General features: G+C 39.6%; 3 protein-coding genes across 3 annotated transcripts; all 3 read right to left on the bottom strand.

The window, feature by feature from the left end:
• Positions 1-677: 677 nt before the first annotated feature.
• On the bottom strand, positions 678-6,008 carry LOC103362369 (uncharacterized). Its single transcript, XM_008288698.1, has 6 exons — positions 5,892-6,008; positions 4,428-4,831; positions 4,120-4,273; positions 3,312-3,416; positions 2,548-2,638; positions 678-2,199 (listed from the first exon to the last, which is right to left on the bottom strand). Exons 1-6 carry the CDS (start codon positions 5,941-5,943, stop codon positions 2,001-2,003), a joined length of 1,005 nt encoding a protein of 334 aa, XP_008286920.1. The 5' UTR covers positions 5,944-6,008; the 3' UTR covers positions 678-2,000.
• Positions 6,009-6,807: 799 nt separating this feature from the next.
• LOC103362357 (arrestin domain-containing protein 3-like) lies at positions 6,808-12,893 on the bottom strand. Its single transcript, XM_008288687.1, has 6 exons — positions 12,543-12,893; positions 9,375-9,432; positions 9,139-9,286; positions 8,900-8,996; positions 8,392-8,648; positions 6,808-8,148 (listed from the first exon to the last, which is right to left on the bottom strand). The coding sequence occupies exons 1-6, from the start codon at positions 12,796-12,798 to the stop codon at positions 7,723-7,725; spliced, it is 1,242 nt and encodes a 413-aa protein (XP_008286909.1). The 5' UTR covers positions 12,799-12,893; the 3' UTR covers positions 6,808-7,722.
• Positions 12,894-13,105: 212 nt separating this feature from the next.
• LOC103362346 (arrestin domain-containing protein 3-like) lies at positions 13,106-17,735 on the bottom strand. The gene is made up of 6 exons (XM_008288678.1): positions 17,346-17,735; positions 16,870-16,927; positions 16,566-16,713; positions 15,602-15,698; positions 14,611-14,867; positions 13,106-14,386 (listed from the first exon to the last, which is right to left on the bottom strand). Exons 1-6 carry the CDS (start codon positions 17,599-17,601, stop codon positions 13,772-13,774), a joined length of 1,431 nt encoding a protein of 476 aa, XP_008286900.1. The 5' UTR covers positions 17,602-17,735; the 3' UTR covers positions 13,106-13,771.

The raw sequence follows: 17,735 nt of genomic DNA, 5'->3' as shown, positions 1-17,735 counted from the left end.
ATTTTTTAATCTGGCATGTGGATGTGGTTTGGAAGGGTGTGGGATACCATGTCATTTTCAGGTTGCGGTGTGCTGTTCAGTAAACTTTTTGCCCTCTCATTAGTGTAAATGCTACCAGCAGGAAGAAACAGGGTGTGATTGGTGTTACTTTTTTTCTAGAAAAAAACAAAACAAAGTTGTTTACTAGAGCTGCATAGAAAAGAAGAACAAATTTGAAACGCACCAGCGACACCAGTAGAAGTTTAAATGTAAAATCATTGGTATGTTTTGTCCCAACGCAGCTCTGCTCATTATTGTTAAAATGAAGGAGAGATCAAATTAACCTGCCCAGCAACACCCCGGCCTCTCCCCAACAAACAGTAAAAACAGCCTTTGGTTTTCTCTTGTAAACAGACTCCTCCTGCTGGGAAGTTTCCGTGCCACAGGGAAAAGCCATGTTTTCTGCAACCTTCACCGTAATCATCATCTACTTACCATATCTGCGATACCTGCGTCCCTACAGACGCTCTGATGTAATTACTACAAATGATAGTTAAGTCGGTAATCATTTCCTGCTCACCGAGGACAACATTAAACCATGGGGAACGTGTTAATGTAAGACAAACAGTGAGGAATTAAAGCTTTACATTATACATCATGCCACTATTCTTTGTATTCACATAAAAAATCAATACAAGTCAAGTATACATGTCATTTTATTAGCAAGTTCACAGGTACAAAAATATTTTAGGTCAAAATACTAACACCACAAGTATATCAATGTAAGACGTCAGTGATAGTTGACAAAACAGTATCTAAGCTGGTTTAGGATCTTAATCTCAATATTATATTTTTTTCACAGTAAATTTTAAGAATGAGAAGACAATCAAGTGCTTAAAACAAATTAAAGTTCATGGGAAATGATCAGATTTCAATTACTGATGAAGATTGTGTAAAATCAAAGGAGGTCAGAATTTATTTTTTTGCTTTGTTAACGGATGTTTCCAAAGTAGCATAACAACACTATTAACAGTTCAAATTAATCAAAGTTTATGTAATCTTAGTTAATCTTAAAGTAAGTGAATAGAAAAATCAACAATTAGAAACTAACCAAATTCAGACAACAATTACTTTGTATGTAAACTAAGTTAAGATTTTCATCTGAAACATCCTAATGACTCTATATTATGACATGGAGCACAAACTAAATAATACTGAAATCGATCTGTTGTATGAGACCAACTTTAATCAATCATCTGCCACCAGTTGTGTTTCTTGCAACAACAAAAACGCTGCAATGCAACAGTAGTTACATTTTCCTGAAGAAGCCTATAAATCCTAATATTGTACAGTGTGAGGCTCAGGAGCCGTGTTGTGTTGTGAGATGCTGTTAGGAGAAGAGGGTTAACTGAAAATTGACTTTAGACCTTTTCAATTTTTACAATTGAGCAAATACATAAAGAGCCTTCTGAACTGGTGACAGAACATAACAGCTTTCATCATCAAACTGGGCCTACATCATCAGATCAGAAGTATTTGTCCAACTACAGGCATAAGCCATGGTTGCCTTGTTGAGCCCTTAAATGGTACCTATAGCAAGTCTACAAACAATGGCTGGATGCTTGAACATTCATTTTACAGTCCTTCCATCCAGCAAGCATTCCCCAGAATGTTCAACACCAGAGGTCCAGATTTAGCATTTTGAAAACCTACAGCCTCGTTTATGCTCAACACTTTTCCACTCGTCAGCTTTACATTCACTCATCTTCCTCTGAGAAGAAACAGTCTGACAATGATCCATTAACTTTTACATTTAAAAAAAATAGAGGGAGCACGATCAATTATTGAAATTTTCAAACAGTAGAAAACCTTACTTTGACTTGTTTTTCTCATTTTCTCTTCAAAATAAACTCCGCTTCAGACACATTCAGAAGGTAACACACATTCTCTTGCACAAAAAAAACAGTGTATCTTTACACTGTTACCACATTTACATCTATTCTCATTTAGCAGTACAACCTTCAGGCTTCATACAGTGGTGTAACAGTGCCATCCTTCCACTCAATCAAGATTTCTCCTCGTTGTAAAGCTGGGGAGGAGTGTGGGAGACGCATGGCATGCTCGGTCAGTGGGGCCTTTTCACTGGGCACTGGTGACCCGGGAACACTCATCTCTGGTCTTGGAGTGTACGACTTCAAAACACATACCACCTTCTTCCTTCTGCACGGCAGAAAAAAAAAAAAAAGAGAAAAATGGGTGGAGGTGCAATAGTTTGCAGTACTGTCCTTTGAAATTTCTTATCAAAGATTTCTTTCATTGTCTTCCCCAACAAGGTCTGTCATGTTTTTTGGTTTTATGGTCTTGTGTTTCAAAGGCCTCATGACTTTCAAATTTCCCAAATCTGATCAAATGTTTGTTGCAACATGTTTTAAAATTGCTTACTTCTTTAATACAGCACTTGCAAAACTTTAGCTATTGTAAATGATTTCATAAGCAAACTAATTGATGAATCCACTTATGATTTCAACAGTAAATCTATATAAACAATGTGTGTGTTTAGGGACTCACCTATTAGAGTAAACATTGAGGATAAGAATCACAGTCCCCAAGACCAGAGCCAGAGAGCTTAGTACCAGCATGGTTATCTTCCAGCCCATCCCTATACATATTTACATATACAGAAATGCATTGCTCATTTCAACAACCCACATTTCAGCTCATATTTACCTCTTTATAAATTATGGTTCTTGTTCACACATTGGTTTAAGTTTTGTCAACACTCCAGCCTGTAAATAACAGCCTATTGAAGATAGCTCACAAACCTAACACTTTCTGGTTTGCTCTGTTACTCATGCAACTATCTCCATCTAGTGGTGGAAATTTGCACTGAATTAGGACAATCATTACAACTTTGATGTCCATCCATCCATCCATCCATTATCTATACACCGCTTAATCCTCACTAGGGTCGCGGGGGGGCTGGAGCCTATCCCAGCCGACTTGGGGTGAAGGCAGGGGACTCCCTGGACAGGTCGCCAGTCTATCGCAGGGCTACACTTACAGACAGACAACCAAGCACACTCACATTCACACCTACGGACAATTTAGAGTCACCAATTAACCTCAACATGTTTTTGGACTGTGTGGGAGGAAGCCGGAGAACCCGGAGAGAACCCACGCTGCATGGGGAGAACATGCAAACTCCACGCAGAAAGATTCCGGTGCCCCCACCGGGATGCGAATTGGCAACCTTCTTGCATCTTGAAATTAAACATTTCAATGAGTAAAATTGAACATATATAGATTTCAGTGTTTAAAGTTTGCCAACTTACCATAGTCCATACTGAAAAAAATCATGGTGGGATCTGCAGGGGATGAATGAGTGGCATCTATTACAGAATATGGCTCTGTGACATTAGTGGCCATTATACCTTCAACTGAAAGTGAACAAAAAAACAAAAACAGAAAAGAAGTCAATAAGTGATCTAGACACAATGAGCAAAATCTAACATTACAGTTTTGATCTTCTAGTTTGTGCAAACATTTTTTTTGGGGGGGGGGTGGGGTAGCAGCAGTTGTGCTTGTCTGTCTTGGGTAGTGAAGGCAAATCACTTCATGCACGACCAGCTCCATGTAAAGACACAACATGAATCAGCATGTTTCATGGAGTGGCTGGCAGCTTTCCAAGATCAGGACTATATTGACCAGAAGCGCACTTAACTCAATTAGATACTCAGGCTAAAAGCAGGCCCACTATGATCTAATCTGCAGGCCACAGCAGAATACATCATGTAGACATATGGGTGGTTTTGTACATTTTAGCGAAAACTACAGCTTGCACACATTTAATTTTAATGCCAATGCTTAATGCTGGGACCAGTTTCTTCTAAAGCTAGTTTCAGTTCTCTGCAAGTAAACATACATGCACTTGCAAGACCTCAAACGATAAATCTATCTAAAAACCTCATCAATATGATATGAGAATTGGCTACAAATAATGTCAAGCAATTCCATTATTGTTGATACAATTTGTAACACAAGGTGATTAAACTATGACAAAAACAGAGGCCGGACCTTCAGGAAAATGTATGTCACATCTATTAGAAAACTACTCTACGTGAGATACGTTTATGTGCTTACATGTTTCAGCCTGTCTGTGTATATCAGAGACATCACTTGGAAAAATCCCAGGTTCCAAAGATTCCCCCACATGGTGGTGATGTTGGTTTGGGTTATGTTTGCTGTCTCTACCACTGCACAATGTCTGGTTGTCAAGTGTCCGCCACCTGCTGCCCTGTTTGCAAAAAAAGAGGGAGGTAAAAGAACATCCAGCTAGCATAAGGTTTTTCATACTTCCACTTTGTAGCTAAACATATCCTACAATATAAATTACCTCTCCAGTGTTTATGAACATTTAAAATAATCTGCCACCATCAAAACATTGTTACCTGTTTATGTTCCCTCGAAAGGAAGACCAAAGTGGATTCTTGTGTAGCACTGAGGTGCAGCCCCCTCCCCATCAAAGTGAGGTGGCCTTTCTTGGAGCAGGCCCACGTCTGGCTGCTTGCCTCTCTGCCCGTTTCCACCTCTGCCCCTCCATCACCAGCCTTGTCACTTCCAGCTCTGAAGATGCATGGCTGCAAGCGGACACCTTCGTACTCCTCTCTCGGTGCAGTCAGACACTCCCCAGTGTGGTGGCTGCTGAGAGCCTGGCTCTCCGGGAGCCAGCGCCATTCTTGCAAAAGTGATTGTGGGCTGCATTCCTCCAGTGACACCCTCCCTCCAAAAGCTCCCTCGTGGACCTGTAGACATTTACCCAGCAGCTTGTTCCGAATCTTTAAGGCAGACCCCTCTGTGAAACAACAACATACATTTTCTAAATAAACCAAAGGTGAAGGTGCTGTCCCAGTGGAGCACCTTGGAATATGAAGAGTTCATTTGCAAAAACAGATAACTCCATCTACACAAACCTTCAGAAAACCCACTTTTCCATCGTCTACCTGAGACAATATCAATCAAACTTAAGTCATCTCTATTTTTGTCGTGTCATTTCTACTGAGTCAAATCCACTCAACTTCAGTTTGATTGATGCTATCTCAAGCAAACAACAAAAAATATACCTTTTCTGAAAATCTACAAAAATGGAGTTATCTGTTTTTGCAAATGAACTCTTCATATAGATTTTGAAAAGTGCTATATGAATAAAGGCTATTATTTTACAATGTAGTAAGCTAAAAGAAAAAAAAAAGACTCAACAAAATTCGTGCAAACCTGGGATTATGGCTTCACTTCTGACATAATATAGGCACAGTTAGGTGGTATTATATTCTGCAACTGAAGACACTTTCTCATATTAGAAAATACAAAAGAGAAATACACTGGTGTATCATTAATATTCTGATTGTCTTGCATTACAGGACTTAACAACAAGTATCCCAAATAAGAGGACTTCATAATTACGTAGAGTCACCTCTGTAGTCGGCATACAACTGAAGCAACACGTGCAAGTTATCTTGATCTAACTTAACAGACAGGTTTAACTTTTAAACTGTTTTTTTTAGCTAGCTAACGGCTAGCTAACATACTCTGTTGAAGGCTAAAGGACCCACAGGTTGGGCTGAACAGGTAAAGTTTATAATTTAGCCACTTGTGGCGACGAGGGGGTAACGCCTCTGAATATTGTTCAACTTTCTCAACAATAAAAAAAAGTCTTTAAGCTCTTTAAGATACGACGTACCTTCACATTATGGACACTTTCAGAAATTAATACAGATTTATGGCCATTACTGCTCGCTGCGTCTTAACTTTAAGCTATCGCGATATTAAACTGCCAACCGAGTTAAAACTACGTGCGTTTATGTTTGCTAGCTGAATTAGCAAATTAGCAAGTGGTTACAGTTTTTTTTTTTTACCTTCGAAAATGACGAAGACAAGCAAACAGACACACAGCAGATGTCTATCCATGGCGATGCAGGGCTCACTTGGTGTGGTCTCTCCGTGACACTGTGCGTGTTTCTATTTAGCAACAGCAGCAAGTGGGAGGAACAAAACTTGGAGCAGCGTCTCTCTGCGCATCCATCACATTGATGGATGAATAGAGCTCCTGGATTCCTTCCAGAAGCTCTTAAGGGGGAAATGCATGATGCTGTATCTGTGTTTTTTGCAAAAATCTGTGTGACTGTGCAGGCAGCAAACTTATCTGAATCTCACCAAGATTGCTGTAATAGATTTTAAAATCTTACCATTGTAGCTGTTCTGCTCTCCACCTGTGACTTACTGGTCATCATACTACACAAACAAACAAAAAACACTTTATACGGCCTTATAAGTTTTATATCTTTGAAAAATATGCACATCTGATGTACACATAGCTCATACACACTCCTTGTTTACCACGATGGTGGGCTAGAAAAAGTGTTTACGACCACTGTGCCACAACTCCATGGACTACTAATTAGTTTTAAAGAGCATAAATCTGCTATAAGGAGAAAATAGTGTACAGCCAGTTGAATAGGATTGCCCCAGTCGTTACTGTGAGGAATGGGACAGCTTTTGGGGCCTGCCTGGTCACATGATGTTTTTCTCTGTCGTGATGCACCTCAAAAGAATGTGATCTAAAAAAATCTAATCAAAGTCCCCTTTGGCCTACATCTCTTACAGTATGTTGTTGTCTGTGAAACATTTGAGGTTTGTATCAAAATTGGATCAGTCGTTTTCCACCTTGGTCCCCTTTAAAACCTGCAGGTGAAGGTAAAGGGCAAAAATCATTTGCTGTGTGTTGCCGTACACAAGGATCTGAGTTTAAAAAAATAAGGAGTCAAGTAGAAATTGGTATTTAAAGCTTTATTGCACTTAATTTTATAATTACACTTAACACAAACAACACTGTCCCACTTAGTGCTGAAATATTTGGTTACACGTTTCAGTCTGCTTCACCTTCACAAGGTATATGGGTGTCTAAACACTTCCATATATACAAATATATATGTAAACACACGAGAAGCGCCCTAATCATCCAATCAGAGGACTACTTAGATTACTCAGTCTGATGATCAATTGAAACTTACTTTAACCATGTAAGGTTAAGGGTTTGTCAACATAACCTTATCAAGATACAAAATCACACAATATAATGACAAACACAAATCTTAACATCCAAATAACCTGAAAAATCTTAACATCATAAGGCAATTTTAAAATATCTTCAATTTTACTTATCAAAGCATATAAAATCCATTCTGTAAATAAGTCAAACAGAAAAAGAGACAAATATATAAATTTGTCAAGCATTTGCAATATCATTGTACATTAAAATGACATTCAGTAGTCATAGGTCAAGCAATACCATCTCATAATTAAGTCGCATGACCGCCAATTCATCTGTGAAAATACATAGTAACGTCCAGGTAATTTACATGGCAAAAACAAAAAAAGGCATTCTGGGGTTACTTAAAAGTGAAGAATCAGTGCATATGCCATAAGATAGGCCTCTTCACCAAAATTAATACCAGCCTATTTAAAAAACTTTAATTATATTTTGATAATACAGAGCTCAAGAGTGTACCAGGAGTTGTAGGTATCTGCAAAATCATCTACTCTTTTCGACATGATAGGTATGCAGAGATTTTTTTAAGCACATTTGAAAGCAGTAGCAGCTTGATGGATTGGATTATAAATAGTTGAAATGCCTTTATCCTCTTTAGCATTTTAACATTATGCTATGTGTTGCATCATGTTAAGAGCTCAGCTTTTGTGGTCTGACTCACTCCTGCCGAGAAAATCATGAGCAGAAGGGTAAAGGGCCATATAGGACGGAGGGACTTCTCCCTGTGGCAACAGAGGTGGAGCTCCAGGTACTGGAGGCTGCACTGAAGGCGGCGGGTAAGCTGCAGGTGGGAAAGCTGCAGCTGCAAAACCATACGGAGTGGTTTGTTGTGGCCACTGGTTATTATAGCCACTTGTCACTTGCTGAGTGGGATCCGGTGGGTACTGAAAAGCACCTGGGCCTGCGGGTACAGGATTCGGTCCCATAGGGAAGGCAGGAGGAGGGAAATCGCTATAACTTGGCCCCATAGGCTCACCAGCCTGAAATGCAATAACACTTGAAGGAACAACGACCAGTGGAAGCACCACTTCTGGGTCAAAGGCAAAACTAATGTCCACATATGCCTGGGAAAGAGAGAAAAGGAGAAGTTGGTCTACACTTGTAACAATGCATACACCTATTAATTCAGTTAATTGTGCTGATATATAAACATGAATATTGTGTGTTATTATACTGCAAATGTTTATGCAGCATCTTATGCTAAGCAAAGACAACAATTACCTATGTGTATTATTTCAATGTTTGCAAACAGAAGCACGATTGTCATTTCTAACTTCATGTAACATCACAAGTACATTGTTAGATACCTTAAGGTAGTATTCAACTGAGATGATATCACAGTTATGGAGAGTGTACATGGCATCATCAGGAATCTTCACTTGGCAGATGGCTGTTGCTTCAGTGTTTGGAAGGATAGTTTCTCCAACTGACTTGAACAGCTTTTCCTCACGGACATCAGTGGCATTACCGGCGCGGTACACTTGTCTCTGCACTAAACTGAATTTGGACTTCACATCTTTGCTAGAGTTGTTATGGATCTTGGCAACAGCAGATACAGTGTCACCTATTGAAAACAGATCATGACATCTGTAAATGCACTGATTTTTTCCAGAATAACGTCACCACATTGTATGATTAATTGTAATTGTATATAATTTTTTAACTACACTGCATGTAGATATATAACTAATACTGGAACAGCCTTCATATGCCGTTGTAACTGATCAATGTACAAAGCTGTAAACATCTGATATCAACAGACAACACAGTGCGTTGTCAGCATTTGGTTGTGTTACTAAGCTGCCGTCACTTTACCTGGAGAGCAAGCCTTTCTGTTAAAAGTGGCAGACAGATGAACCTCTCCTTTGGAGAAAGTCCCCACTTCTTTACTCACTGAATGAGACTGTGGACACTGTAAATTAAAAATAAAAATCTGAAAACATAACTTTTTTTCATTTCAAATGAATTGTCATGTTACTGTCACATTTTTGCAGCTTTGAGCCATTTTCAAAGAATCGAATTCATAACATTTTTTACCATACCGTCCCACTTACCATGGCTTGCCCAACGTGTGGAAAGGACTTTGAAACAAATGTGATCTCTTTTTCTACAGAAGTAGGAAGTCGCCAGCTCCTTGATATTCTTGCTTCAAGCATGTAGACAATTCTTCCACTATACCCCTTAAAGGATGACGGCATGTCCCTGTAAGACAGAGCCAGTACATGAATGCACTTATTTGCGAACGTGAACAATGACACTACAAATGTTAAAAGCAAGAAATTTCACTTACTCATGTGGGATTTTTAACTTGAATTTGAACTGATGGGGCCCTTTGGGAAGTACTCTACCTGCTCAAGAAGTGACAATGATTAACACCTTTTTTGGAGACTTTACAAATATCAATGTTTTCACAGAGCTTGATTGATATGTTTTATATGATGGAAAGTTCACACAGGCAAATAAACTTGATTTGTGGGTACCAACTTTGTGTATTATGTGCAGGAGCTTATTTCAAAATATGTTTGAAGATGTGTCTTTTAAAAAAAGGGCTATGATGTACAGTATACATACAAGTAGAGTGTGCCATAGATAGTGTTTTGAAGGGGCACAGTGACACAACCCCACGCTGTTGTCATGAAACTTTTAAATTCATGATAGAAATTTACGAGCAACTCAGATTAGCTCCATGTCACGGCTATAAAGCCTTTCACATCCTATCAACAGAATAAATATTTACTGTTCAATGTCATGCCCTCTGCTTTTACTTTAAACCACCTCTGGCTGTTCTCTTACTTTCCTTTTCTCCCTCTGGCTGTGACTAAATACAGGAGTGGAGAGCGGCAAGGAAGCCTTGGTCACCGGACATCATTCATCTACTTCTGCTATAAATGTATATTTCCCGTAGACTCAGACCTGTCTGTTCTGTTGCTGACTCGCCGTTGACTCTTGTTTGCTCTGCCACCAGTTACCTGATCTGCCCCGACTTCCTCCTGCAACTGCAGGGAAAACTATCGGACTCCACTCCAGCCCTGCTCACTTCAACCCAACCTCTGTTTACTATTTTCTGGAGTAACTCCACAGTGAACTACTTGCCTGTACCTGCCTTCACTGCCCTCTCAGCCTAGCTCAGCTCAGATCACAATCCTAGTCCTAACTCCTAACCAGTTGTGACCTCCCAGTCCTTAACAGCTATCTGCTAAGCAATATTCCTGTTAGTTTTCATCATCTTATCATTTTAGGGCAGCCTAAACCTTTGGGTGTGCTTCAACTTGAAGAACCACTCCTTCAGAAGACGTTTTTAGGAGAGAAAAAAAGCACCTACTCTATATTAGGTACTTCGAACCGGCTGTGAAAAACTGTTGAGGTCTCGTCTGAGTGTCATTTTTTTGCCCTCTTGATGTCCCCATCAAGTACCGTCTTCATCGCTGTCTTCAGTGTAGAATTCACTGCATAGGCTGACATGACAAACCCTCCATTGTTTTATTTCTGCTCTATTTCACTCTGTAAATGGATCCTTCCCCGCAACGGAAACACAAAGGCCGAAATGGCTCATTATGTAGCTGTTCCCGTAAATGTCTGTCTGACCTCGTGCCTGCCTCAAGTTCCTGCATTGAAAAGCTGCCTTCTGTCTAGTATTAATAATTTCAATGCTTTTTAGCAATTTTGATATCCGAATATTTGGCTGCCACCTACCCCCCGTCGGTTCGAATCCTCACTCACTCACACACACATTGAAAGTGAACAGTTATTGCAAGGAAATACCGTATTTGACAATGATAACATTAATAGTGAATGTGTTTACCTGAACTCTCTCATTAAGATCTACACTCCCTCTCGCTCAATACGCTCGACCAACAAAAACCGCCTGATACAACCACCATAACAGGGCCAGAGGTCGATAGCTGGACTCTTCTCCTCTGTGGTTCTACGGTGGTGGAACGAGTTACCAAACTCTGTTCAATCTGCTGACTCCCTCTCAGTCTTTAAGAAAAGACTAAAGACCCAGCTCTTCACTGAACACCTTTGCACTTGACTGCCCGAAAACAAACAAGCTAAAAAAAGACAAACAAACAAAAAAATCCTATCACCTCCCACACAGCCTGCTGTTGGCATCAACACCCTATCACACTTGAATTTTTTTTATGGCACTTATCTAGATTATTTTCTCCTGACTAGATCCTTGCTTGTGTTGTATCTGCTCTCAGATGTACGTCACTTTGGATAAAAGCATCTGCTAGATGAAATTGTAGAATTGTAGAATTGTTTACATGGCATGGGCAAAGACAGATCTTATCTTACTCTGACTTTTCCTCATCTTCTCTACGTGGACCTTCCGTCTGGAGATTGTTCATTATTTGAAACACTGAAACACTGTCTATTCACTTGCAAAACTTACAGGTTTTAAAAATAAGTTTAGGGTTAGGGTTAATTAATCTTTTTTTTTTTTTTTTGACTATCCTACTGGTCAGTGTTTCCTGTTGTGCAGCAAACCACCAAGTCAAATCCCTCTATTTGAAAACCTTCTTGGTAATGCAACTTTCATTTTGTTTTAGTATTTTTTATTTGACCTTTAGTTAACCAGGTAAAATGTCTGAGAATCAGTTCTCATTTGCAAATATGACCTGGCCAAGAGGCGCCAGCAGAAACAAATACACATGTAAATTCCAGACTCATAAACATAAACATAGAACAAAAGTAAAGTGTTCCAGTCATTAGCTGTTGTAAAGCAAAAGGAGTTACAGCCAAAAACAGTAGAAGCGTTGGAAATGATAGAGCTTGACGTATTCACTAGACATAGTACGATAAGAATTATGGGCGACGTGAAGAAGAGAGGACAGGTAGGAAGGTGGCTTGCCCACAGGTGTCAACTGATTCCTATTTGGAAAGAATCAAGAGAAGTTTGGGGGTCCTGCTGAGTGTAGCAATCACAATACACACATACATAAGAGCCCATGTGGTCTCTACATGTTCCTACTGAAACTAATTCAAACATTTACTGGGAAAAGAGCCTATAGGTTTTGGTGTTGTTGTTGTTGTTTTTTAGCCTGCTAACTTGATAAATTTGTAGGGGCGTGTCCCCCTAAGTGCATGTAACTTAATGTATCGTGTGCTACTTCATTAAATACGTGGCCAACAACTACTTTTATTATTATTATTATTATTATTATTATTATTATTATTATTAATAAATAATAATAATAATAAATAATAATAATAAACATCTATAGACAATGTATATGACGACTGCGGGCTTCACTTTACCTTTACTACACATAGCAGATGTGGAAATACACTAAGTCAGCAACAATAAAACCTGTTAGGGTCCAATAAAGCTAGGCTATCATGGCTATAAAGTTATTAAGCTAGTTTCTAGAACTGACGCACACGGTTTCTGAACACAGAAAACTCTTCCTGAAGTGTAGGACAAATAAAGGGACTAAAAAGTTCTTCGACATACTTGAACCATCTTCTCCGACGTAGTACTGTTTCTCTTTGAAGTATCTCGTGTGCGCAGTGTACGTCTTCTCGTCGTCTCCGCTCCCTTCGGTCCATCGGACGTGAGCGTCTCCTTTGGCTTTGACCAGAGCACACTTCACTTTGGTGTCTTTTGTCAAAGTGAAACTAACGCTTCCCGTGATGGTGTCTCCGGAGGAGAACGTGTCCTCTTCGTTGAGCGCTTCATAAGTCACATTTAATTCTTTAATCGGAGACATTTTGGCTCCGTAGTGCACACACGTTGTTTCGTTGTCCCACTACTACCACTTCTGTCAACAATCCACGAGCTCTCCCACTACGTCCGGTTCCGCCCGAAAAATGACGTCATATATATATATTAAAAAAAAAAGTAGCGCTTCTCTCACTGGGACTATTTACATTAACACTGCTAAGGTGGTTTAACTTTAAGGGGTCACATAAAGGGAAAAGATCGCATGAATTCGATTATTTACCAAGAGCTGCCCTGCCTTGTGGACATGTAAACAGTAACATTAATTACAAAGTCTTCACACTCACACCCAAAGATTCACAAAAAATCTTTTTATTAAAATCTACAAGAGACAACGTACTGAGGGTTTCAGAGTATATTAATAATTCAGGTGCAAAATGTAACAAAAGTGACATTTGTCTCACGCAATACTAGACGTACTGGGAAGTATAGAGGATTGTGTAAATCTGATCTGTTAGGTGACCACTTTAGTATAAAGAAAAATAATAAAAGGATGGGTTTTTTTTGCACGTTTACAGAGGGCAATGTGGTGTTTAGATAACGGATGGATGTTTACAGACTGTTTCCAGTTTTTTTTGTTTTTTTTTTAGGCAGCCACTCAACAGCAGAGTGAGGTAGCATGAGTAAATACATAGAATTTAATGCTGTGAGAAAGGGCACTTTGAGCAAGGCATTTTAACACAGTGCATCCTGATGACTGAGGTTTGAGTATTACATTAGCAGCTGGACAAAGCCAACTGACCTGACCAGAAAACAAAATCCCACACAGCACGAAAGTCTAATTTTTGTATATCTCATACCCAGCTAAGTGCCACCAATAAATATTGCACGCAATCACTCTACCATTTAAAATTGACACTTGTTAAAGACACAATATAGGTGATAAGTTAGTGAACATTTTGAACAGTTAGTGGTGTGGTTCTATAACAATTAACTGATGTAGTCATTAGGCATTTATTTAGTTATTTTCCATCAGGTGTTTCATTTGTAGAAGATGGGAAAAGTAAGGCATATGCTGGAGGAGCTTCATCTGACTGAGACAGGAAATCTGTATTCATCACTGGCGCAGAAGGCAGCAGGTTGTATGTTGGAGCTGTGGGCAATGCAGCAGGAGGTACTGGCTCGATCTCTGGGGCGGATGGAGCGGAGTGAAATGATGGGACAGCGGGCGGAGGGTGAAGCACCGAAGACGACGACGCGGTTGAAAATGGAGACCCATACGCAGAAGGCTGCTGTGGCACTGGGTGATTGTAGCCCCCAGACATGTGTGTTGGCTGACTTGGGTAGACACATGGTGGACCAGCATACGCCGGTGGGTGAGCTGGGTACGCGGGTGGTGCTGCTGAATAACTGGGGACTGCTGGATATCCATAACCACCTGAATGTGGAGATGCAGGATAACGGCCCATAGATACCTGAGGGGGAGGAAAGTCGCTGTTGCTCTGACCTCCAACAGCGCCACCTGGAGAGGGACCCACAGCCACACCACTCGGAAAGCTCGAAACCATGACAGGGGGCAAGATAATTACTGGGAACTTGATCTTCGGATCGAAAGCAAAGCTGATGTCCAGATACACCTGAGAAAAAAATATGTCTTTAGTACATAATTGTTTACTTTAAAAATACAACAGCAACATTAGAACATCTGGATAGTTGAACCAAAATTGGAAAATCCTTTAACTTGCTTGTGGATTTTTACAAAATCAGTTAAAAAAAAGCAACAACAGCTCTTTCAATATACTTGTCAGACTATGTTTTACTTTAACAATACAATATGTTATGCAGTTAAAATGTTGCATACCTTTAAATGGTAGTCCACTCTGATAATGTCACAATTCTGGATTGTCAGCAGGTAATCACTAGGAATCTTTATTCCACACCGAATCTCCTTCTGCGTCTGGGATTTAATACAGTTTTCGACTACTTTATGGACAACTTGGCTGTCGGATTTGGTGCTGCCATTGGCATGGTACTGGACGTCCCGGACTAAACTAATTTTGGGTACCATGTCGCTGGACGTAGAGTTGTTGATTTTTGCAAAAATCATCATTGTCTCACCTGTGAGGAAAAAAAACATAAAATTTGTACTTACATTTATGTATATTCAAGTGGAACATACATTGTATAAAAGGCACAATATATTAACAATATATGAAATGCTAAACCCCTTATTACTCCAAATTACAGTATTTAAAAGTACTATCTGACCCACATGTAGAAATAACACAGTGATTCTAATGTCTAAAGATGGTATTTTTCTTTTAAAGACTGTAAACATTACGTATATTACTAACATCATATCCATGCATTTTTTTGTGTTATATAAAAACTGTCACTGATTACAGATAATTTTATGGCAGATATTTTAAGCTGTCAAGAGTACAGGTGTAAATGGTAACACTGATAGTGGAGCAGTTGTAACTGAGTGTCCCAGGATGTTAGAGTGGCACAATACCACAGCACTGGTAAGGATTTCTTTTTAAATTAAACACGTCTGTTTACTTAGCCTGGTTGAATTATGCCTGCTTTAACTGGGCTGAGATGTCAAAATGCCTGTTATAAAATGGACTTTAAAGCACATGCAATTTCTCGATGAGACAATTCACAAACTATAATGTCAGTGGCACTACTGCATCTTTTATTCATTTTAATGCATCTGGTAATGTTTGATATTTTGCAGCATGTTGGCTTTGACAGTGACGCAACAAAAATAAATGGATTTTTAACATCTGATTTTAGCTGAAGTTTTCTTTTCATTACCTGAACCTACCACAGGGGAGGAATTTAAGTACCTGCAGCATAAGCCGTCTTGTCAACACTGGCATCCATGTGTACCTCTCCTCTGGAGAAAACTCCAGTCTCTTTCTTTGTTGAACCAACTTGTTGCAACTGCAATGCAATAAATACATAAAGGGGGTTGTAGTCATGGGCATACACAGAGGAATCATTTACACCAACAGTTCCCTTTGACTTTTCGGAGCCTTGTAGGGAGTTTCATCTTGCAATTTAACTGTCAGCAAAAAGATTGCCTGTTCTGGCTCACTCTGATAAAGACAGTGATGATCAGATGTTTTGCCTGAGACAGCTCAGAAACAGAGCGAAAACAGAGTAAATATACAATTTTTTTGTTGACCAAGAAGTTTCTACTCTCCACAGAAGAAATAGTATCTACGAAGAATGTTCACAATAAGGCCTGTTTATTATTCAACGTAGCTGGGTCATATTAAAGAATTTAAATTATAAATTCTACTAAGCCTTTCTCTGACAAATGTTTTGCATTGTCATAGTAGGAAAAGCACATGTGTAGCCTCATCTATAATGATGGCCATGTGCTCTTTATGTATTCCAGTTAGCAAGACCAGAAATCACAATAGCTGGATGCAGGAGACGTTTGCTCTTTATGTAATCCACCCATCATTATTGTAATTACACAACAGTGCTTTTCCTGTTGCAACATGGTAAACGTCTGCTGTAACCAAAGTCTATCACCTGCATTATACTGTGTTGGTGGGACAGGCTTCAGAGCTGGAATTTTCAAAACTTCAGCAGACAAAAATAAAACTATACTCGTGGCTGGATAGACCTAGAAATTAATTAAAATGTGTTTTGATTTTCCTTATATTACAGCCAAACAGTCCACCATGAAAAAAAGTTGCATCCAAACAAATAAAATTGTATCTCTGCATGCAAAACTGTAGAATAAGTGAACATCAATCATCAGAAATGTTTATGTGCATGGTGAAATGCTTTACACACCCTCAGACTGTGAAGATTCGGAATCGACTTGGAGACAAAGCTGAGCTCCTTTTCTGCTGTGCTGTCCATCTTCCAGCTCCTGGACAGCTTTGCTACCAGCTTGTAGACAATCTTTCCATGAAAGCCCTTGAAGGACGATGGCATGCTTCTGCAATAGGGAACCAGTGCAATGACTGTTATGTAACGTGAACCGATCTCACGCCAGTTTGAAGCATGTGCAGGGGGAAGTTAGTGGTTCAAGGATGTTGGGAAATCGTAGCGGTGTAAACACAAATGCTCCAGTCAACTGTCTGACTGCACTTACCCTGTTGGTATGTTAAAGCTGAATCTATAGACATGGTTGCCTTGTGGCAGAACGGTTTCTGAAAAACAAGAGATTTTGGCGTTAATACTTAAATGTAACAGAATGCTACAACTGAAGTACTGCACAATTTCAGTCTTGTACATTTTGTTCACTACAGTGATGTGACAGCTTAAATTATTTATTGAAACGAAAAAAAGAAGAAGTCTAAATTCATTTTGAACCAGACCAACAATATGACATTATTGATGCTTGGGTAATTTCTTAGTGGTGATAGTTCAACATTTTCAAATACTTGACTTATTTCTTTCTGAATGTGGGATTTGGCTTGTTTGTTAATGGTATTTTTATGGCTCACAAAAAGCAGAGAAAAGTGCATAAATGGACAATGCAGAGAAAAAAAACAGAAAGCCTACAGCGTGTGGGACTTAAGTGGATTGACTCAGGCATGCAGAAGTAACTGTAAGTCCACCGCCTACCCTGGGAGCCCTCTGGGATCAGAAACTGCTTGAGTTTGAAGTATCTCCTGTGCGCGTGGTACGTATGGGTGCGATCGTTGGATTTCCTCGTCCAGCGCACGTCTGCGTCCCCTTTAGCTTTGATAAACAAGCTTTCTACTTTGGTTTCCTTTAATAAGGCCAGCGTCACACTTCCAGTTATCGTGTCCCCCTCGGAAAACGTCCCAAACTCATTCAGCGCGTCGTAAGTCATCGTGAAGGCTCTTATTGAAGGCATTGTGGCACAGGAACAGTAAACAAACAAACCAAAAACAACGGGATTCCCGCACAAGTGATCCACTAGCTCGTTTTCGCTATTTGTTTTTTTCTCCACAGATCCTTCATGGCGCGCTGACTGTGGTACATGCGGAA

The sequence above is a fragment of the Stegastes partitus genome, unplaced genomic scaffold, assembly GCF_000690725.1.
Source record: "Stegastes partitus isolate 25-593 unplaced genomic scaffold, Stegastes_partitus-1.0.2 Scaffold13, whole genome shotgun sequence".
NCBI lineage: Eukaryota > Metazoa > Chordata > Actinopteri > Pomacentridae > Stegastes > Stegastes partitus.
Note: the sequence above shows the minus strand (reverse complement) of the source record. Positions and strands in the feature narration are given on the sequence as shown.